Genomic DNA, 24,564 nt, shown 5'->3' with positions numbered 1-24,564 from the left:
GCTCAAGATTCGCTCTGAATCTGTCTCTGACGTCATAGATCTCACCCCAATCGACTAGAGTAAAACCGCAAATGGAACATTCCATGAACATATTCCCGCGCTTTGTTGTTTTTCGTAATTTGAATTTTCACGTCTTGGTCTGCCATTTTGCCAAAAAATCTAAAAGGAACACACGAAAATTTGCTCCGATCTCGATCTCGTTCCGTTGATCTGTCGAAATCGGTAGATCGGTTTTGGGCGCTCTCGGAGCACCCGAGAGCGCGAAATGGAACACGCGAAACTTGATCGGAGCAGATCCGAGCACACAATTGGAACATAAAATGTTGATCAGAGCGATCTAGAGTGCTCAAGAGCAGACAAATGGAAAACGCTATTAATGTTCACGTTTTTTACGGGGCATACGCGATTATTTGCGCGTGCAGCTTTTTAAAGAGTTTTTCTATTTCAAAATTAAGCCTTACGTTTTTTTGTAATATCTCGCAAGATTTACACTCTCTTTGACACATGTTTCGAAGAAAGGCTAAAGTCGGTTATCTGTGTGGTCTATGCGCTTGTTTTGGTAGGGAAAAATGGACGTTCAAATCGATGGAGAAATCAAAGCCACTAATTGAAAAGGAATTAAAACCCAAGTCACTAATCGAAAAGGAATTAAAAGTCAAAGAAGTTCGGAATCGTTTCGGAGGGCAGCTATTGGTTAGATCGGGCAGTCGCCGAAGCGTGGAGAAGGCAATCACACTTAAGCCCGCCCGAATTCCTGACGTTCCCCACCACCAAAACCAGCCGCGTCCCGAGAAACCACCTGCCGCAACAGCCAGAAAGATCTTTCGAGAAACTATTTTATAAAGAAGGAAAACCCTTCTCCTTGTACAGTCTTTAGTCTTTACATTCTACTTTTAAAGGCAAGTGAACCGCGGAAATTTCGTGAATGTTTACTATATGCATATTTAGTTTAGTTTCTTAAGGTGAGTCGAATCAAATGGGAGTTTCTGCAAGTTCAAAGTATCTACGAGAGTCTGGGGAAGCTTTTTATTTCGGTTATAATATACACCTCGGCTTATTAAAGTCGACTTTAGGGAAAAGACCATTAAATCTTGGTAAATATCAATTTCTAAAAAGGATACTTTCGATTTTTTTCGAAATAAAATTTACGAAACACACTTTCTAATTTTAACACGTTGCAGAATGAATTTTGGTAGAAAATTTCAATCACTCGAATTTCGAAAACGACTAACCGATTTTAGAGGGAGCTATAGCGGCGTTTATACGTACATATAGATACACAATATGCGGTATAAATTTAAATTTCGACAGAGTTTCCGTAAATAAACGTGTTTAATTACCAGAAATATATGCGCATGTTAATCGTAGGAAGGGGTCCCAAGGTACGTACAAACATCTTTACATTTTAATCTATGTACCGAGTAAGTATATAGACTTTATAAATAGGCGCGTTCCAAATAGCGCCACTTTCGGGGAGATTTCTCATTAGCTTTCTATGCCGCCAGTGAAAGCGAATGAAGAGAGCTTGAAACACTGTATACCCGCAAAGACGTTTTCCTTCACCGTATCTAAATCGTTGCCGTATGATAATTCTAGAGCTTCCAGTATCAAAATCGGCGTTGCACCGGGAGAGCCACCCACTTCGATTCGATTCGTGGAATAGGCGTCACAATATGCCTCTTCGCTCATTATTTGAAAATCGATGGTTGGCCAGAACGAAGGACCTTCCGCCCGCTTAAAGCGCAAACGTCTAATGCGGAATTAAAGCCCTACTAATTGTCCTCGAATATATTTACCAAAACCTCGTCTATAAACAGCGATACTCGATTCCTCAGCGTGTTTGGAGAGACCCCATAATGTTACTGTTTCCTATAGATAGAGTTACTTTGTACCCGAGACTTTGTCTAATTACCCGTTGTACCTATAGTTTGTTTTACCAGAAACTCCAAAATCTTACAAAAACTTAACTTTAAATCTCTCTTCCTTTCTTTCTATCATACTGAGATTAAGGCCAATTAAAAATTGGGGATAATTAGTTCGCGAAAAGATTGGGGTTCACTTATTGAGAGTTTTCGAGAAATAAAATTTCAGGCAGATGTTTTCTTTGTCTTTTAACGATCGAACTCTGCCAGCACGCGAGATACAGATAAGAAAGGCAAATGTTATTTCATAGAGCGCGATAGGGGGATGGGGCTTGATTGCGATAAAGATTGCTCAGGCGCCAGAGTAAAGAAAGGGGTTAAACGCCCAGTAGTGTTGTTATCCGTTTACCTACTTCGCGAGGTTCGTTTATTCAAGAATATTATCGCGCACCCGGAAGGATGTGAGCTAAAACGCGGATCCCGCCGTTAACTATTCCTTAGCGAAGAATTCCTTTATAAGAAGTGGGCTTTTCCTTGAGACACAAGACCTGGACTGCGAGCGCCATCTATCAGGAAAAAGAGGAAACTATTTTACTGGATTTAAAAAAAAGTTTCGTTTATTTTATTTAAAACAATTTGGAGTGTACGCGAGGTAGTTAAGATATTCTATTTAAAACTATTTCTTAGAAGAAAATTTGCATTTACTTAATTAATATGGTAATAAGTAAACAATATAAATATTCTGCGAATATGAAACAAACGATAAGAATTTCGAAACTTAAAATTATACTTTAAACAATTTTACGTTGGAAACTTGTACCAAAGTATATTCTGACTTTAATCATGTTTGATAAATAATAGTACGTGCTAGCGCAAAATATTAGTCGAGTGTGATGGTTAAAATATTGAGCCCAAGGGTTAATTCGCGTATGTTTGTCTTGGTAAGCATCCGGAGATTAATCTTTAGGACAACATTAAACAATATGATAAATTAAAAGGGGAACAAGTTTACAAAACCCACCTATAATCAAAATTCTAAACAAAGTAATTTTTGGAAATTGAAATTCCCTAATAGAACAACGCGTTCGTAGGCGAAGAGAGATTTGCCCAAAAGCCAATTTTCCGAAATATCTCTAGACCCGAGAAATTGATTGCTTAAGCCAATATCAGCTAAAAGCGACATCTAGGTTTCCGCGAATGAAACTCTCTTCGACTACATGAATCCGCATTAATAAAACATTGGCTTTTTCACTAGACAATATCTATGAGAATACGCGGAAAATGAAATAATATAATAGCTTAAACTCGATAAATACTTAAAATTTCCATAAAATTGTGGGTTTTGTTGACAGTAAAAATAAAATGGGACGTAAAATTATATCGGACTCGAATAAATCTTTATAAAAATATTAAAATTATTTATACCGGGCCTAAACAGTATTATGTTAATTAAGCTATAATTAAATTTTATCATATTGGAATTTCGACAATTTTCCCGTAAAAAAGAGACCAAAAGTGCAATTACGAGTATTTAGAACGCAATAAAAACATTAAAAGATAATATTAAGAAAACGTAAGAAAGCATTTTTTTCGAGGAACAAATTGGCTTCGCACGCAGCACGCGATGAGAAGGGTTTGTTGCGTTGGTCGATAAATAAAGGGAATCTATAAATGGGCCGTCATTAATCATTTAGAATCGTTTTAATTATCTGAAAGTGATCGGATTGGCTTGGCGGAAAAGCGCCGCAGTCCGAAGTGGCCAGATGGGGAGGGCACTCCCACAAAAAAACACACTATTGGAAGTCGATTCTTCTGAAACTTCGCGATGATTATATAAAAAATCGATATTTTGTCTTTTTCTTCCGAAAGGAATGAGTGGAATGAAATAGTCGGTTTCTTGGTTTTGGTTCAAATCTTTACGGACTATTTTGGAACTGATAAATTAACCATAACACAAATAGGTAATAATTTAATAAACTATGTATAGCATCTGTAGATAAATTGTTTTTGTATATATAAATAATTTACAAATATACTATGATATTTAAAATAAAATAAAATTACCTAATAAAAAGACTGGATACTTCATGGCTAAAATTTATATATTTTTATTTTAAATTCTAAAGCCATGGCTGGTAAAACCTTTCAAATTTTAAATTATACTATGATATAATATGGTTTTTAATTAGTTCCTAATTTATGTCTTATTTCATCTGAGTTTTATGTTATTATTGTATCATAATAATATATTTATCAAACATATACATTAATAATAATATACAATAAATATAATAATAATAATAATTATCATAATAATAATATACAATAAATATAATTATAATAATACTATACAATAAATATAATATTAATAATAAAATACAATAAATATAATATTAATAATAATATACAATAAATATAATAATAATAATATACAATAAATATAATATTATAATAATAACATACAATAAGTAAAAAAATAATAATAATCTACGATAAGTATAAAAATAATAATAATCTACAATAAATATAATAATAATAATATACAATAAATATAATAATAATAATAATATACAATAAATATGAAACGAAATATGAAACGGTTGTTTATTGTGCATCAAAACAATACGTTAGGTATCAGCAAGTTGATACACACGGAGTACAAATAAAAGAGGTGGTACATGCGAAATAAATATATAAATATATATACACACATGAAATCTATATCACTACATCTTTTACACTAGTTAAGAGTTCTATAAATAAATCTCAAATAAAAATACTTGTTAAATCAATAATAATATAATAATAATAATATACAATAAATATATTATTTATTTATTTATTTATTTATTAATTTGATAAGTTTTAGATTTCCTTGTAACTTTTTAAAATATATAATGATGATTGCACACAGAAGCTAGCGAATTTCACTGAAATTTTGTATAATAAACCACGCCCCGTATCAACCCCTTTTTAGTGACAAATTGATATCTATGTAGTGGTTGAAATTTTTTTTCCATAAAAATGAACACTTTTGGAAGAAACGAAATTATCAGCGAAGGAAAAGAAGTGACGGGAGAAAAAACGTAAGAAAACAATTTTGAAGTGTCGTCGTCCAAACAAGTCCCCGGGCCTCTTCAGGCACTATTCCCTCTCTCTCTCTCTCTCTCTCTCTCTCTCTGCTTTTACAGAGCCGCGACGCAGCCGGAGAAGGGGAGATAGAGGAGAGTAAGAGGATTGGAGAAAATTCAAAAAAAAAAAAAAATAAGAATGAAAACATCTATAAAAGGTGAATAAAGGGGAAGGAGGAGAGGGTATGGAGAGAGAAAAAAAGTGATATGTTTAAATCTATACTTCGAAAATGGGAACGCATTATAGGCAATTTGGCGCGTCGAGGTGGCTCTCGAAGGTACCGACTGAAAACGGGACAAAAAGAGACACCTCTGGATGTACGCGAGCTGGTAAAACGAAGTATTAAACAAAGGGGAAAAAGTGTGTAGGAGAAGAGTAATCCGTACATCCATTGGAAGCGGCGATACACGGTGGGCCGCCGCCACCCCGTAGCGCCATCTAGAGGTGACAGGATTCGGCGCGGCGCGCACACGGCATCTCGAAAAATTGCTCCCCATCTTCTGGACCAGGAAGCGAAGATTCCGCTACAAGAGACGAAGAGGGAGAGAGAAGCGCGCGGCGACTATCGGGGTAGTGCCGTGAAGCCGTCTCTGCCGCGACCATGTGCGCTAGGACTCGGCCCTCTCACCTCGTGTCGGCGCTCGTTTCATCCGCTTTCGGTTCCCCTTTGCCAGATAGAAAATAAAAACAGAACCTATAAATAAGACAATATCTTCATCCACCGAAATTCGGACAGGATTTTTTTATTCCTTTATCGGTAGGCTGTTCAGAATACGGTAGAACTCGTTCGGATGGTAATGCCACGGACAATCACCATGTTGTTAAAGGCGATTTCGGGCAGATTCTTGTCACAGATATTTGGCTATCTGACCCTTTCCATATTAATTGTATCTTGGACTAACGGAAACGGGCAAAGGTCACCCAAACACTTCAACAAAGTCAAAATAGGTGAGTGTTTTACTCTTTCTATCCGTAAAATCTATAGCACCATTGCACCAAATATGCCTTTATCCGTAGAGTTTTTATACAATTTTATACTTATTATTGTATCCGTTTAAAAAATCGGGAGTTGCTTTTGACTATGTAATATTTGCCCAATTTTTATTTTTTTATGAATATATTTCGTAATATTTTCGAGTAGCTCACTATTTAAATTCCATAATATGGCTTCTAATTCTACTTATTTTCAATAATAAATAGACAAAATTTCGTTAAATAATAATAATATTAATAATAATAATAATAATAATCAGATAAGCTAATAACCAAGGAACCACACAGTTCTAAGTCAACTATTGACTTATGAAGCCAATTACCGAGGGCCGGGTATAAATTTTCTGTTGAATTTGCAATATTTCTCTATTTGTTAAAAACTGTACCGTATTAGTTCTAAGAGGTTAATATTAAAACTAATCTTATTTGGCCACATTGTAAGTATACTCCTATAAATGCGATTAGTTTTCAAGCGTTCATTATTAACGATTTCGTTAAATAAATGTAGAAGCGCGAGCGGAAACCACAAAAGTAGCTAGTTTGAAGTACAATTTGATTTTAGGTTACATACTACGAACCCAACGCTCAATGCATTCCGGGAAAGCCGCATCCGGAATTCCGGACTAATTAAACCCCGAAGTAATAGGAATGGATAATTTATAGCAACGGCTTAAAACGAAGGCTGGTGTAAAACCTTGCAAGATCGCATTAAAGTTATTTTAACATTTTATCGTTAAACTCGGGCCTTTTTCTTCATTAATAATTTCGATTTTGCTGTTTTTGGGTAAAAGATAGAATCACAAAGGAAGTTCTTAAAGGTACTATAAAATTCCATATCAACGAATTTGACATTTCTACAACCAGAACTGATTGTGACCTTTAGATGATATCTAATTAGTGTTACCAACGACAACTTGATCCGGTTGTTCAGGTAGTAATTCTCAGGTATATTTGAAAATAAACAATTGGCCAGATCGGGTTCATCTTTGGCATTCCTCTCACCCAAAACTCGATTTCAAATCGTATGTGATTCATTATCTCATGTAACCGATCTGAACTTATCTGCTATAATTCATCTCATCAGATTCAATTAGCTTTTACGTTTAGTATATAAATATATATTATTTTTGTAAAGCAAATCAAAATAAACAGAAATTAAAATTTTAATAGAGGATAGGTAAAATTTATAACTGAAGCATCTGAAATCTGAAATCTGAAATATATCGGTTTACTAAAATGCAGATAATAATTTCGGATTTGCATTTGGACCGAAATTAACTGATATGATAATATTTGAGCGTAAATGCAGATTATTTGATATATGATTTGTCACAATTATTTCCGCGGTTCAGATAACGCAACTGTTATCTGAGAATCGCTTGGAAGCACTATATGTAATTGAAATTCCAAAAATATAAACTTTATGTATATATATTATATATCACCATATTTATCAGAAGCAACTTGTGATGGGCGCTATTTATGTGTGTTAGAGGATAATTTTTCCATTTACTTTCTACTCTCTTTAGGGTGCTTACCAGGTCAAGTTAACGTATATGGGTTCTTGTTATATACTGTAACCTGTTGCTATATGGCAAATGACAAATTAATCATACAACGCGTGTTGCATATTGCGGTAGACGATATCTATCGTCGCTTAATGTTCGCTCGATAAGTGACGAGGTTAATATAGACCACCACGTCTAAATCGCCAATGCATTAAGCAATTTTAACATTAATTTAAATATAAAACCCGCTTTAATGTCTAATCTATTCAATCACGGAAAAAGCTACTAAACGACTTAAACAATACACGAATGTGGAAAATTTCAAGAAAAAAGAAGATTGTAAATATATGATTATTTCGGGCATCTGGGAAGAGAACTGATTTGCTTTGTCTTTAAGGGCAAATACTAAAAGTATAAGTATAAGGAAAAAGAAAAAGGCGAATCACATTTGTAAACTTCATACATAAATCATTTCGTTCGGAAATAATAATAAAAAAGTTCGTAACTTCTTCCCTTATAGCCGGAACTATTTCAAATATTTCTTTTTTCCGGTAGAGAAAGGGGGTAGGGCGTAATGCATTTGTCTTCTAAGTTCACGTATACTGACTTTACAGTTCTAACTCATCTCGGAAGATATTTCAAAAGCTAAAAATGGATCACCCGATGCACAGATTTTCCTGGATATTGCGAAATTTTATATTTTTGATATTTCATAATAAGAGTAAGAAGTGTTTCCATAAAATGAAAAAATAAATAAATGTCGAATTATAAAAAGGATTTTATCGGTGTCGTGATTGTCACGCGGCTTTTAAAATACCAAGCTTAGAATTTTTATAATAGCTACGACTAGTGACGTAGAACCCATTAACAGGAAAAAATCACATTTTATAGAAAATTATATTTAGGTTCCGAATTAAAAATTTCAAACTAAAATATAAAGAAATCAAATTTATATTTTATGAAGGAAGATTTTATTAATGCTGGACTAGAAATTAAGCGCCTTCGGAAGTAAATTTTGTTTTCTGGAATCACTGCAGCTAAAATAGAACGTAGGCGAATAGCAAACGCTATAAGCTATAAAATTCCGCTAAATTTACTGCCAAAGCAAGCACGATTATCCATTAAAAGGCGAATGAAATTCAGACCCATTTTAAGACAACGGGTATAAAGGTTTAAAAGAGTGATAAAACTCGAGTCGCTGTACCGCTAAAACACAATATACCACCGTAAATTCTGTGATGTCAGGTCATAGGTTAGTCTTATCTAAAGATAACGTTATCGGTGTTTATTTATCCCCTCTGTATTACGCAATACTAGCCTTATAAATACTCATGTTTTTATTTCTACGATATCCATTTCTGTACCTGCCTTCATCATGTAAATAAATCGTATTTTGTCTAAACAACTTCGTGTAGTCACTGACATACGAAACATGGTGTCAGAATCGTCGAACTTTCGCTTTCAGTCCGTAAGTTAAAATTATAGTATTCTAACTTAACCCGCCGTTAGACAGTCAACAGCGATGCCGAACGACGCACTTGCTGCAGTACCAGGACAAGCGCCAACTTCTTTTCACGTCCTTCCACCGAAGCCATTTGACTTCTCATGTCCTAACGACTGGCCGAAATGGAAACGGAGATTCCAGCGTTTTCGCATAGCGTCTGGTTTAAGCTCCAAGTCGGGCGAGGAACAGGTCAACGCATTGATATACATGATGGGAGACAAGGCGGACGACATCTTCATTTCGTTTACCTTCGCAACTGACGCGGAAAAGGAAAACTATTCCATGGTCGAACAGAAATTTGAAGATCATTTCGTTATACGTAGGAATGCGATTTACGAAAGGGCGACTTTCAATTCAAGAATCCAGCAAGACGGAGAGCCAGTGGAAGAATTCATAACAGCTTACCGAGCTCAGATCGAGAAATGCAACTATGGCACGCTACAAGATGAACTTCTGAGAGACCGTATAGTCGTAGGAGTACGAGATAAAGCGCTATCGGAGAAGATGCAGCTAGATGGTACCCTGACGCTAGAGAAGGCCATATCCACAGCCCGTCAAGCGGAACAGGTTAGAAGACAGCAACAAGCTCTACATGGTTCAAACTTCAGTAATGGACCAACCGCCTCTATTGACCGATTACGGGGACAACCCAGCTCACGAAGAAACCAGAAGCCGTCGAAAAACCTCCGACACATCGGACAGGCAAGTCTTCCAAATAAAAGCTCTAGTAATTCTTATTTACCATCTTGCAAGAAATGCGGAAAACTCGAGAGACATAATCGAGAAAATTGCCCAGCGCACAAGGCAGTCTGCCGAAAATGCAAGAAGATGGGCCATTATGAGCGAGTATGTTTGGGATCTGCAGCCCGCGAGGTCACCACGGAAGCAATGTCCAGCAGAGTCGGAGCGTTGACGTCAGACGTTTTCCTGGGTGAAATCACAAATACAAAGCCGGTACGAGGTTGGATGATAGACATCGGAGTAAATGGAGTGGAAATACGATTCAAGATCGATACAGGCGCTGACGTATGTGTTATATCAGAGCAAATTTATAATGATTTTCTTCAAGATTTACCATTGAAGAAACCTGACCGACGTCTATTTGGGCCGGGAAAGACTATGCTCCATTGCAAAGGCATGGTCGAAGCACGATTATCAAACAAGAACATTGTAATACACGACCAGCTTTACGTAGTAGCTGGATAGCTAATTCCACTGCTGAGCCTCGACGCCAGTGAAGGTCTTCGAATCGTTCAACGCGTCGACGAAGTGCAACTAACAGAATTGTCAACCGTCAGACCAATGGAAGAGTACCCGAAACTATTTACTGGACTTGGCCGAGTTAAGCGCCAATACAAGATAAAACTAAAACCGGGAGCCACACCGTATGCGATAACGACGTCAAGGAGAGTTGCGATACCGCTATTGACGAGAGTAGAAAAGGAACTAAAGCGCATGACTGAACTGGGAGTTATCAGCAAAATCGAAGAAGCTACGGATTGGTGTGCCCCGATGGTGGTGGTGATGAAAGATTCAGGAGAGTTGCGCATCTGTGTGGATTTCACGGCACGCAATAATCATGTTCAAAGAGAGATCTATCAGATTCCAGCGGTCGATCATATGCTTGGACGATTGGCCGGGGCGCAGGTCTTCTCTAAGCTGGATTGCAACTCCGGATATTGGCAAGTACCATTGCATCTTGAATCCATACCATTAACTACTTTTATCACCCCATTCGGAAGGTACTGTTGCAATTGCTTACCGTTTGGTTTAACGTCAGCCTCTGAGCACTATCAAAGTCAAATGTCCACCTGCATCGAAGGAATCAGTAACGCCATCTGTATGCAAGATGATATCATTGTATGGGGTAAAAACGTCGAAGAACACGACAAGAATTTGAAAATGGTCCTCGAGAGACTGGCGGCAAACGGAATCACACTCAACAAGAAGTGTGAATTCGGAGTGACCAGAGTTAAGTTCCTGGGCCATATAATAGATAGTTCCGGTATTCAACCCGATGACGAGAAGGTCCGTGCGATTACTGAGATGGAACCACCATCCGATGTCCCAGAGCTACGCCGACTGTTGGGAATGGCGAACTACCTTGGGAAGTTCATTCCGTGCATGGCCGAGCAACTTCAGCCGTTAACCAGCCTACTTAGTAAGAATAACAGCTGGGTATGGGGTCCAGGTCAAGAAAAAGCCTTTAAATACTTGAAAACTACCTTAACAAACAAGCCAATCTTGGGTGTCTTTGACCCACAGAAACCTACTACCGTATCTGCCGACGCCTCGAGCTATGGGATCGGTGCATTTCTGAAGCAAGAACAGACCGATGGTACCCACAAGGTAATAGCCTACGCTTCAAAAACCTTTTCACCTACAGAGCAAAGATACGCCCAAATTGAGAAGGAGGCATACGCATTGACCTGGGCGTGTAAACCCTTTGAGGATTTCGTTACTGGAATCACATTTATATTGGAAACTGATCATCAACCCCTCGTCACTATACTCCAGTCGAAGCAATTGGATGACCTCTCACCTAGGCTTCAACGTCTGAGACTTCGCATGATGCGTTATTCATATAAAGTGATATATACGCCGGGGAAGTTTTTAGTCACAGCTGATGCGCTATCAAGAGCGCCTCTCAAAGATGTCAATGATAACGAACTGCAGCATGAGCTTTCCGCTCATATTCAATTGGTAATGACGAACCTACCCGTGTCCGATACTAAACTCGCCGAATTGCTCCGGGGGCAACAGGAAGATGCTACATGTCTGATCCTACGACGTTACCTAGCCCATGGATGGCCGGATAAGAAGCACCTTCATAGCACTTGTATCAAGTACTTTGCCCATCGAGACGAAATTACAATCCAGGATGGTATCCTGATGAAGGGAAGTCGATTAATTATACCTATTTCCATGCAAAAGGACATAATGGCACGCATCCATGAAGGTCACCTAGGGATCGTGAAATGTCGTGAAAGAGCCAAGCAATCCGTCTGGTGGCCAGGAATATCACAGGAGATCCAAGAAAAAGTCCGAAGTTGCGAAAAATGTCTAAAAGAATCTCAAAATCATCGAGAACCACTTTTACCATCCGACCTACCCGACCGTCCGTGGCAAGTCATAGCTATGGATATGTTGCATCACGCCGGAAAATGGTACCTTGTACTTTTTGACTATTACTCAAAATTTCTTGAACTTTACCAGATGAAGAATCAAACCACGAAAATTGTCGTTGAGATCTGCAAAGAAGTATTCTCGAGACACGGTGTTCCTGAAGTAGTCCGAAGTGACAACGGTAGTAACCTGGCAGCGACAAAAAACCAACGAATTCGCCTCTTTCGCCAAGATGTATGGATTCCTCTCTATTACAAGTAGTCCGAGATATCCCCAGAGCAACGGATTCGCTGAAGCCGCTGTCAAAATCTCAAAATCTTTATTAAAGAAAACAAACGACATTTCCTTGGGACTACTGGTCTACCGCTCAACACCAACAACCAATGGATTCAGTCCCGCCGAAATGCTTATGAACAGACGGCTACGAACTACACTTCCGAACACACCGTCCATGTTGGTACCCTCCATTCCGCCCGCAGCGACGCTACAGGAGAAACATATCGTCCAGAAAAATACCCAGAAAAGAAACTTTGATCGCCGCCACGCAGTCCAAGAGTTATCCGAACTCGAAGACGGACAAAGAGTATGGATAACAGACTTGCGGAGAGAAGGGGCAGTAGTAAGAAAAGCCGACGAGCCTCGATCGTACGTAGTTGGGACAACTTCAGGAACAATCCGAAGAAATCGACTCCATCTCATCGCTTTGCCAGACGATAATCAGAAGAGTACAGTCGATCCCGTAAACTACTCTTCAAGCATCGGTCCAGAGAACGTCGCCACTGAGCCAGGTCTTGGTAGCGTGGTTCCAGTTCAGTCACAAATCGCCGAACCTATTCAGAATCCTGTACCAGATAAATGCCTTCAGCAAAATCAGCCAGCGATCAACCCAGTCCAGCGAATCGCCGAATCACGACAGCACTCAAGCAACGAGTCAGCAAGTAACCAACAACCAACGCCGAAGTCTTCGAACGATCGGACAATTACTCGAAGTGGGAGAGTATCGAAACCAACCGAAAGATATGGTTGTTCAATTAAATATTAAATTGTAAAAGAATTAAAAACAAAAGGGGATGTGATGTCAGGTCATAGGTTAGTCTTATCTAAAGATAACGTTATCGGTGTTTATTTATCCCCTCTGTATTGCGCAATACTAGCCTTATAAATACTCATGTTTTTATTTCTACGATATCCATTTCTGTACCTGCCTTCATCATGTAAATAAATCGTATTTTGTCTAAACAACTTCGTGTAGTCACTGACATACGAAACAAATTCTGTATCAAAAAGGAACACCATGTCAAGACTAACTAAATATGCGAGATATTTTCTAATATATCTTCCTACTCACAGATATCGGAAAGGTGTAGCGACTAATAAATATTTCCAAAACCATGTTCGAAGCTTATTCTATAAGAAGATGTAAAGACTTACTATTTTCCGCGAATAAACCGGCTCAGGGCTTCTTAGATAAGGCCCAAAATTAACTAGTCTCACGTGCAAGGTTCCCCAAGGAACCAGAGCCCTCATCCCGGCTAACTATACCGGAATTTGATCTTTTCTATTGCCGTTCCTTTCTTGCCTATCATTAAATGTTGCAGTGAAGTAGGTTTCCATAAAAAATAAGGGGCTGAAGAATAGTCCGCCTATGGAAGAAAAAGAGGCAACCAGATGTTTTAAATAGCTTTCTTCCGGTAGCTTTTATACCGCTAGCGAAGGACCGATAAAAATAAATCAAGCGGTTTTACGTGCCCCTCCCCACTCCCTCCTCACGATTTTTTTATCTTTCGAGCTTTGATTATGCAAACAACTTAAGTTCTTTCGCTATGAGGCAACCCATCCCGTTACGATTTTCAATCTCTCCTCTATCCTTAAAAAATAATCGATAAATTATGTAAATTAAAATATCTCAAAAATTTGTAAGGGTTCCTTTTAAGATTAGCGTAGTTCGTAGGACTTGAAGCACTGTACTATAATTCGGTTACTAGCCCGTCGTCGTCTATATACGCAATACCGTTAATTTGACTTTGAAATAAACCTAGTTTTTAGACGTTGTGGTAATGTGTATAGCCACCGTATTACGAACTTGTTTGGGACGAAAAAAATGAGGGATAAATGGAGATTAAAATGAACTAGACTAAAAAATAGAGGTTAAATTTTTTCGTCTCTCCCTAATACTTTAAAGGCTTTTATCAAATTGTTTTCATTCTACTTAGTAGACGCGTATACAGGGTGGAAGCCTCAGACGTGATCCAGCCTCAGACGTGATCCAGCCTCGGAACTTCTCCTAGTACACCCGAGTGCTGCGGGTTGAACACTTCTACAGGCGCTGCTTCGGCTATTTAATCCGTTTTTTAATTATCGGTTAACTTATTTTGGTAAGAACAAAGTTACGCACTTGGTTACTGAGATAGCAAACGACGATTTAAAACCGAAAATGGAAATAAAAACCGAGTAGCATCCAGCAAGAATTTGTAGAAATTCTTGCTGGATAATTAAATAACGGACAAAAATTAGTAATCTTTGGGATAAGTTAATACTAACGGACCAAAATGATGATGCGTTCAGATAAGGTTGGAACAGTATGAAATATGAATTATTATCATTGTCATTTAGGTTATAATGATCATGATTTTGTGGGCTTGAGCATCCGCATTCGAGAAAAGCAAAGTTGAAATTTTTAACGTTGAGAATAACGTCATAGGAAACATAAAATACTACACTACGACGACGTATAAAACACGTGAGAAAGAAATTGTTAAGTTTTTGAAAGACAAATTTTAAAACATCTACTCAGATTTGGTAGGTGAAAAAATGCGAAACTGTTTATTTATTTATTTTGTTTGAGGCGTAAAAGAGTAGTTTTTGTTCGCAGCCGTGATCAATAATCACTTTAAAACGGAGGAAACATTTTTTGGAAGCATTGGTGATATTTTCCGGGCTGCTGCAAACCGCGATCAAGAGCTTTATGAAAGTAACAAGCGCGTCGGGGTATGCCAGTATTATTTTTAAGCACCAACTCGCGCTATATAATCTCTTCTCCGTAAGGGAAATATACAGTTTCGATACTACAGTGGTACCAAATCCATTAGTTTTTTGAAGAGTACCAACTGGAGCTTCGTACGAAAACCGTTAGCGCGGTGGAAAACCATTAGAAACAGACTATTTCGGGTGGAAACTGGACATTTTGAAAATCGGGAGCGCTTCGCTCGTTAAAGCGGAAGATCGAAACTGTTTGAAGATAGCTCTACGAATATTTTTTGACTCTATAGAACCGCTATTTACAAAAGAAAAAGAAGGAAGTTCTATATATTTTTTAAACAATTCGCTCAGGTGTTCAACTTCATCTTACAATGTAAGAGATGAGTTTGAGAAAGTCTCTTGTCACGAAAAGAGAATAAGTAGAAAAGTCCGTTATAAAAAAGGATAAAACCCCAGAAAGAGTTTAAAAATGTTGGTTGACTTGTAATGGTAAATTAATTTAGCAAAGAGTTTGTTGAGATAGAAGTATTCAACTTTGAACGGTGTCATCTTTAAAAATCAAAAATTAGTAAATATGGTGAAGCGAATCGAAATGGAGTCAAACTTGTGGTTGCGACTGACGTGTTTCGTTTTTGTCCTGTTCGCTTGTGGCAATTTTTTTTTAAGTTTATGTTTTCATTGGTTGCCATACATTTTTCCATTACGTGATTGGTAATTGAGATTAATGGTAAAAGTGAGTGTAGGGAGCTGGTGGCTCGTGGCGCATGAAGGGCTTACCACCACCCTCCTAACGAGTTCAACCCGGCCATCTGAATTAAGGCATTAAAAATCGCTGATAAAATACGCGAAAAGTAGATAAGTCCATAATTAAAAGGGATAATATAGCTAAACCCTAAACAAATTTGAAGAAATTAAAACACTTACTAATAACTCGTACCAATAGGTCTTCGAGCAAACAAAAAGACGCGAATCTCGGATCAAATAGATCTTCGAGTAATAAACTACATAAAAAAACTAAATAAAATAGCCAGAAATTCCAACGGTAGACCGGTTTCGTTCTATTTGGAACTCATCAGTACCGTGCGGGAAATCTGGCTGGCGACTGTTATATCTAAAAGAGAAACTAAGCCTAAACATTAAAAATTTCAAAACGCGTTGCATAGCAACGGAAAGCCGAAAAGGGGGAGAAAAAATGCCTGGTTGACTTGGTACATTAGGGCGCATCTGCATGGGCTCCTTTACACCGAAACGGCAGTTGAATACTTAAATTTTTATGAACTTCTGATAAAACATGATGTAAATCATTTGCATTGTCAGGAAAAAATTATGTTTATCTTTCGTCAATACTCTATTCAATCACCAGAATAGAGAACGCCGTATTACCATAAAATTAAGAAAAGACGAAAAACCATTTTCCGAAACGATTATTTTATTAGAGTAATGACCCATCTAAATTTAATTTCCATAAATAACGATCGTTTGATGGTTATAACTTGATTAATATTACGTATCCTTAAAATTCTTTATAATTTTTTTTGCCTTCTTTATTTGGGAATCGTATTTGAGCTTTCAATTTCGAATAAAAAGAGGATTGAAACTTTCTTGGGAGCAAAGAGCGAATTCTTGGAAATTGGCAGAACGAATCCGAGCCGTCTCTAGCTCCGCCGTTCCGCTGTTTAAATATTTGACCGCAACGAGAAGAAATCTTTCCTCCTCCAGTCGAAGAAGAAATATATTTGGGTCGGCACGAGCGTTGTTTAAAGAGCGAGACGAGCCAGGCCCCGCAATCATTCGCGTCTCGACGAAGAGGTCTCGCGAGGACGCTGCTACCAGGTCCCAAAGCCACGGAAGACAAAGCGAGCGACGAGCCAACCTAAAGTAAAAATAAATTGATTCGGTAAAACGTGAAACGAAGGAAACAATGAAATTCGAGAATGTGGAAATTAATTTGATAGCTCCCCCAAGTGCCGAAATAAAGTGTCAAAATTCGGAGAAAACGGTCTATAAAATAAAGTAAACCGCGCTATGGGTAATTGATAGATTCACGTAGTCACCCCGCGTCAATATTAGCTTAGCGGCGTAGTAACCAAAACTAAACAGAGTGGCGGTCTTATCTTCCCACCAAGTATCCTCGCTATTCGGTTTAAGTTACTCTAGCGCGCGTCTCCCCGCCCCTACTCCGCTGTCAATAATGTCGGACGCAGTCACCATCATCAACCAGTAGAGGGCAGTCGCTCATTAAGTAGTTCGCTTCCGCGCTACTAGCTCATACGCGAAACGCAATTAGCAATCGAGCGCGCATTAGAAGAGAAAGGACAAGTATTTCCAGCCCCCTTCTCTAGGTTCGGGTAAAAGAAAGAAACGAGACTAAATTAATTCGGTTTCGTTAGCTCAGCATTCTTTTCTTACGAACAACCGTACACATAAATACAAGAAGAAAAGGAAGCGGACAATGTTTCGATTTGACACGCCACCCATTCCCAGCACCTTATTAACAACCGCCTTCTCATTCTCATTCTCAGAGAAGAAACTTAAACATCGGGGGTAAGGTGCACTAAATTGGTTTAAAAAGAGATGAAAATTCCAGAAGACTTAAGTGGATAGGGTGTTTAAGAATTGGTAAAGACTGAATTTATTGATTCGTTATATTATCCCCGCGTATGCGAAGAATTTATTTATTTTTAGGATAAATTACTTTGTTGAAACGATCCACGGGTTTTCCCCGTCACCACTGTAAGGTTTAGTTATTTAATGAGATAGTGGCAGATATAATTGACTCCTAAGACCGTGAGGTGGATTGGGAACAACGCTAAAATCGCATACACCAGCGGTTCCCATTTTTTATACTATGGAACCCTAAATTACCCACCTATTTCTGGCGGAACCCCAACTAATTTTTTTTACTTATCTTAAAAGACTCTTGACACAAACAATTCTCGGAACCCCTGTGACCCTTCCGCGGAACAACGTTTGGAACCGCTGGTCTACACTTAAGGCTAGTTCACACAGTCAGTGTTTTCCTGGTTTTCTCTATTTTCTAGTCTTACCGCCTTTTCCCGTTGCTCTGGCACACGGGTAAACATTTGTACACACGGGCCAATTTTACCGCCACGAGCGCTGGCGGTAAACGAAAAAACGGAGGAACATTTTTGAGGCGCATTCGACTAGACCAATCAGCGAGCCTTATGCCGTCACGTGATAGACATAACAATTTGTAAGTCTACATTTAAAGACTTTCAAAATCACTCACTATATCATGTGAAAGCGTAACGCTCGCTGATTGGTCGAGCTCAACGTACTTCAAAAAACCGGGAAATAAAGTAGAGATATTTCAATTTTTTTTTCCTCCATTTTCTCGTATATCTGCAGCGCGAGCGGCGGAAAAATCCGGCAAATTTTGTTCGTGCGAACAGTCGTTGTCCCGTGCGCCAGAACAACGAGAAAAGGTGGTAAAACGAGAAAATAGAGAAAATCTGGAAAACACTGCCCGTGTGAACCAGCCTTAAGTAATTCTCCCAAAGAACAAGTAAATTCATTCTGGTATATACTTAATTTAAAAATATCGTAAGTAGGTTTCTAATACTAACGATACTCAGTCGAAACAAGTCAACCTAGTCCTAATTGACTTGAAATGAGTCTAAATTGGTAGATTCAGGTGTTGACGCTCACACGATGGTCAGTTACGTGGAACTTCAGAGGCTGGATAATCAGGAGGTGGGCACTCGAATGGAAACTGTTTACCCCGCCAGCTCGTCGACTACTACTGGAATAGGCTGAAGCGTGAGCTCAGGACTAAATTAATTGCCAATCCTTCGACTCGGAGCCCGACCTAAATAGAGTCTGCTCGTCTCAAACGGCTAATCAACGTACAAAAGGCGGCAAATTTCCCCACCCAAACGGAGCAAAAATAATCCTTCCATCGCTGGGACGCGGTATTCAAAACCCAGTAACCTCTCACGGGGCTCTTTCATTTATTTAGCCAACAAACGCCGTCTGAGGGAGGTCAGCTTTCGACTAGGCCGCCCCGCCATCGAGTGTGAAAAGTAGTAGAAATTGGGCTAGAGCGATCACCCGTAAAACCGTATAAATATCCAAAGGAGGCGGCGACGGGTGGCTTGCGGAGAAAGCGACTACGACCATTATTTTCCCCTCCCCTCGTTCTAAGGAAAGAAGGAGGTGGTCGCGGCGTCTTTTAATGGAAATTCTGTCAAAGGCGAACGCCTCTAAATAGATACAAATCGAGGTAAATAAGAGGGAACGTGTCCTAAGGACGGGGGAGAAAAGCCAGAAACCCGTCCCGCGTGCACGCGATGAAGAAATTCCCCGGACCGAAAAAAAAAGGAGAAAGGAGTCGAGTCGACTTAGCGAAAAAGGAAATCTTAAAAGCATTCACGCGAGGAGAAGATAAAGAATGAACGTATTGGGGGAGAAGCCCCCGCGCAGGAGGGGGAGGAAGTTAAGCGCGCGCTGGCACGGAGAATGATTCGCGTAAGCATCCATGCAGATGGAAGCCATTCAGAGCGCTTCTCCGGGCCACCCTACGCGCGAGGAATCGAAAAGTACGGCCATATCGAAATTTTTTCCCCCGTTAAAGCACGGTAGAACCTAACGGGGGCTACTCCGAAGGGTCACGGAATAGATCATAAAGCTTTTACTAAATGACTATAAATCTCGCAGTTGGGTATTAAAATTTCAAATTGCGGTATAAACCGCGCAACCAAAACCTCATTTTTCTTTCACACCCTCCCCCTTGGGCGAAATTTAAATATTTCAACCTTCAGTCTTAATCAAACTTTCTATTCCGGTGCCGTCTTATTTCCCGGAACTGCGAGGAAACGCTGAAGCTCGGGAAAGCGCCGCCAGGCTCGAAAGAATAAATTTTTACGCTGTATTTTAATACGCGGTGATATATGAACGGATATGGTTTACTCGTTTGACATAGAGCACCGGCGCTCGTATACGATTATAAATCTCGCTATTTTGGACTGCCGCGAAATCTGTAGGCTGAATAATATAAATGTTTAGACTCGAAACATAGCCGTCGTGATGTTAATAATTTAGTTCTGTCTAAAGAACAAAGGGTGACATTAAACTAGGCTTAGTTTTCATCAATTCTTTGATTGTCTGGAAACTTTGAAGAAAAAAAACTCATGATTAATTTAGTTGAATTCTTAAACAAGTTCAATGTTCGTATCTTAAACTACATCTAAGCCAATATTACATAATCGTGCAATTTTCATAACAACTGAATTTATCAGCGTTAAAAGTTACTTGATTTAATAGGAAACTATCTAGAGCGTATATACCGTAATCCAATCATCAAACCAGCCTGAGTAATACACCGGTACCTATACCATAAAGAAGGGCTTAGTGTATTTTTCGTTGCAATTTCGCTAAAATTCGTGCTCAGAGTCCATCAAGTTAGTCTAGACTTTTGCGTAATACATTTAAGGGAGCAACCAAGTTTAACCGCTCATTTCAACCTCCAAAAATGTTAGCTCCACCGTTAAGATATGCCGCAGAGAGCCGATCAAAGACATCCGTACAGTTCGCGGACGTGATTTTTGGCCGGGCATCAAAAGGCCTAAGAAGACTCAGGTAATTGGCGGAGAAACGCCTCAGCTACCGTCCTCAGTACGAGGTAGCCAAGGAAAAAAAATTGGAGAAGAGTGATATCCCAAGGGTCCCTGTTGTATTTTATCCCCTCTTCCTCCCCCGTCATTCTCTGGGCCTCGTGTACGCCGAGAACTAAACGAGCTCGCGAAAAAAACTTTGTACGTTTCGGGCCACTCGGAGTGGATCGAAAGTGGCATCGTAGACAAGAATGAGCGCGCTAAGCTACTATTCTGCCATTCTTCTCCCCCGTCCCATATATACCCTCGCCGCGAAATGTAATGGATAAAATTGAAGGTGGCAATTCTAACCGTAAACGTACGAATTTTTATATCTTCGCTTTCCATTCTTTTTCTTCTCGGCGTGTTTGCCCGGAAAGAGAAAGTGTGTGTTTACCGCGAAGGTACTTTTTCACGTCGAGTTTTTTCTCGGAATGAGGTACGCTAAAACAAATTACGACAAAAAAGGTCAAAAGTTCACCTGACCAAAAAAATATACCCTTTAAATAAAAAAAGAAGGTTTTTCTAATACCATTAAATTCGCGATATACATAAGTCACATCTAGTTACCGGAGAAGGGTCCGTGAGAAATAATCTTCTCGGAAACATTTGTGGGGTTAGAGCTTAAGGTTTTCTGACAGCTATGGTTATTTCATGAAAACTCGGATAGATAACAATCCTAATGGTTCTCGCGGGTCGTCGATATAAAAGCCCCGTGTTTTTAGGGAACACAATCCCTTAATTGAAAGAACAAAAATACACCTCACGAAATTGCTTAGAGCCAGTCTCTCTCTACATCGTATTTTCATCCCAAAATCCCTCAAGCCGAAATATTCGCGCTGAATATCAGCATCTCCCGGGAGCGCGTTGCGGGACGTCGTAGAGCCAGGTTGGCCGGGAGGGGGTTACGGACGCGGACCAACGGCTCCGGAAGTACGCCGTTATCATTTCCTCTGGGAAGGATTCCCAAGCAAATTCCGACTCAGTCGCGGAAGTTGGAATGGGGAATTTTCTCCCTTCTTTTCTAAGGCGATCAAGTGAAGATTTGCACGCCGATGAACTCTCACTCTCTCTCTTCATTCTCCGTCTTTGTCTCTTTGCTAGCTTCCCAGGATTCGATTCGACCTCTCTCGAATCTTCACAGGCTTTTATATAGGATATCTCTATCGCTCTCTCTCTCGCTATCTCTCTCTCTCTCTCTCTCTCTCTCTCTCTCTCTCTCTCTCTCTCTCGCGCGCGCTTGGTGTTGCTTATGAAAAAGATACGCGCCAGTCAATATCCAAAACGAGGATTTCTTTTTTTACATTTCCAGGGGAACTCCTGGTTTATGTCGAAGGGCGCAAAGAAAACGTTGTGCCAACTAGGAGCAACACACACATCAGCCCACACAAGGATAACGCAACCCGTCAAAAATCGTGCATTTTATTGCGTACATTTTTCATTGGTTAGATGCTTTAGCACCTGCTGCCGTCGGAAGGGGAAAATTCGGAAATTGTCTTCCACCCCGCCAGAAAAACGTTCAGCGAAAAGGCTCGTCTAATGAAATTTGTACACAACACTGCGTAAGCGTGTTTAAAGGCTAGCTGCGATCTCCTTGTGTTTTTGCTCCTAGGTGCCAATCACACTGCGGTGGATAGAGTATGTGAAAAACAAAGAAGGGTCGTACCATCAATCCATTCCTCTAACTTAGAGAGGGATGGATCGTACCTGTACTACTTCTCTATCAATTTCTAAATTAAGATATAACATTTTCCTAGACACCGTGTTCCGGAGCTTTCAGAATATTTTGTGGGTTGATATTAAAAACTGACGTAAATAATACTATATAGTTGCTTTACATTACGTCATTACGTACGTCTTACTGTGGGAAACCCATTCCCCGCTACAACAATAATAATCTCAGGTATTCGCCAATAAATATAAAAGGGTGTCTAGGGGTATGAGGTAATACATCGAGTACGGAGGTTGCCAAAGTATATGTATTTATTAAGATGGTTAAATTCATAAATTAGCAAATGAAAATCCTAACTCTATGGTAATAATAATAATAATAATCAGCTAGGCTAATACTCAAGGCACCACCTTAGGCCTAAGTCGTCAAGCGACTTTTGAAGCCTTTAATTCAGGTGGCCGGGTTACAATGCGTAGTAGGGTGGTGGCAAGCCCTGCATGCCACGCGATCGAGCCAACAGCTCCCTACACTAACTATTACCGTTAACCTCAACAAGTTTTTATGGAAGGGGAAACCGAAGAACTCATTATTAAAGGGAGGTGAACACTCCTTGTTTGGTAGGGTGCGCCATAGCTTCTCTCTCTTCTCGCTCATGGCGCTAGTCTAGAACAATAGTAGAAACACCCAATTCTTCTATTTGAGGAAGCGTGCCCGCCCTGAAGAGGTTTTCTCACTTGAATCCTTTATTGTTTCATATTTAGTGTTTCTTTTTTTAAATGCACCTTTAATGAACATATAAACTACAATATCTGAGCTACAAATTAATTATTTTCATTATAATTTGGATATTTATTCAAATACAATTTCTTAATAATGAGGTACGTGGTTACAGATTCACGAAAGGCGTTTTAGTATAGTTATGAGAAATTAAAGCGGGGATACTTTTAGTGGGATAATTCCTCAAAAATCACTGTATTTCACACTACGTATAACACGTGGTTAGAAAAATGAGGGGAGGGAATTATGTATTGCCCCAAATACCTTAAAAGGTTATACTCCCTGACATTCGTAAAAATCGTGTTCACCATAGAGAAAATTGATAATCCCAAAATCTGGATGAAAATAGGACTACGGCGTATAGGTCCCCGGGAATCGACGAATTATCTTCAACGGCACTCGATATAAATTTCATTCGGGCGTCATTCGATTGGTATTAGATCTCTCTATCTACCTATGCCAGTGCTGAGCCTCAGTTTTTAATCAAAGGGGAGGAAGACGCTACTATTGTGGCTGTGTCATCTTGTTCTTTTATAGATTTAGATGAAGCGAGTTCAGGGGTACGTTCAGCAGCGCTCATCGGACTCACCGATTAGTAATCTCTGACATCGGTTTCCTACTGTACGCTTTTTCGCGTTTCCGGTTTTGACGTCATGATGGTCATCGGTTGCTCACCGAAGTCATCGGCTTCAAGAGCCGGTTTTTCCGATGATTGACTAACTACTATAAATTCAACGCCATTTTAAAAAAACACCGATGACTGAATAAAAGCGTTCAGCAACTTATGACGAAAAAGCTCATCGGTGGATAATATAAATTCATCGGGTTTTTTTTCCGTTGACTGTTACTGAACGTACCCCAGTATGACGAGTTGACTGTTTTGGGCACTTCAGGAATGTTGCTTCCGGATATATATTTTTTGGTACAAAAAATAACTTATTATCCTTTTTTTGGAGTTTTCGCTTCAGAATCAACCATATACACCAATTTAAAACTATATATATATACAACAACTTGGCAACGTTTCTATGCAATGATACTTGGCAACCTTCGGCCTGATGAATTTTAAAAGTAAAGAGGGATTTTTGGAAATCAAGGATAGCGTGGAAAATTACCACAGATACCGTGGTCGAACGGGGACTAGCGCACCTGGACAGATATAAAGCAATTACCCGTTAAGGTCAAACCCAAGCTACAGCCTCCAAGTGATCCGCACTTTGAGACAACTATTTCAGAGCTAACTCAGTTGACCGTGGAATTCTCCAAAATTAAAAATATTGAATTGAAATGAAAAATTAGTGATGATCAATGAAATTTTGAATATTTATAAAATCCTTCGTTACATACAAATATATCTAGCAATTACCAAATAAAAATGTTAATAAGATAAAATGATCGA

At 39.1% G+C, this 24,564-nt stretch overlaps 1 protein-coding gene and 1 long non-coding RNA gene across 3 annotated transcripts in view; both read left to right on the top strand.

Moving 5' to 3' along the window:
* Nucleotides 1-496: 496 nt before the first annotated feature.
* Nucleotides 497-1,259, top strand: LOC149932378 (uncharacterized). The gene is made up of 3 exons (XR_016473119.1): nucleotides 497-899; nucleotides 954-1,094; nucleotides 1,182-1,259. It is a non-coding gene; the product is annotated as an uncharacterized LOC149932378 (long non-coding RNA).
* A 4,221-nt stretch (nucleotides 1,260-5,480) lies between these two features.
* Nucleotides 5,481-24,564, top strand: part of LOC149932377 (glutamate receptor ionotropic, kainate 2-like) — a 121,076-nt gene continuing 101,992 nt past the window's right edge. For both annotated transcript variants that reach the window (XM_090157517.1, XM_090157516.1), the window contains exon 1: nucleotides 5,481-5,942. In XM_090157517.1, coding sequence (XP_090013643.1) covers nucleotides 5,786-5,942 — 157 coding nt within the window. In that variant the 5' untranslated portion in view covers nucleotides 5,481-5,785. The remainder of the gene's footprint in view (nucleotides 5,943-24,564) is intronic.

Source organism: Leiobunum rupestre, chromosome 8, assembly GCF_980474605.1.
Source record: "Leiobunum rupestre chromosome 8, qqLeiRupe1.1.hap1, whole genome shotgun sequence".
Classification (NCBI taxonomy): domain Eukaryota; kingdom Metazoa; phylum Arthropoda; class Arachnida; order Opiliones; family Sclerosomatidae; genus Leiobunum; species Leiobunum rupestre.
Note: the sequence above shows the minus strand (reverse complement) of the source record. Positions and strands in the feature narration are given on the sequence as shown.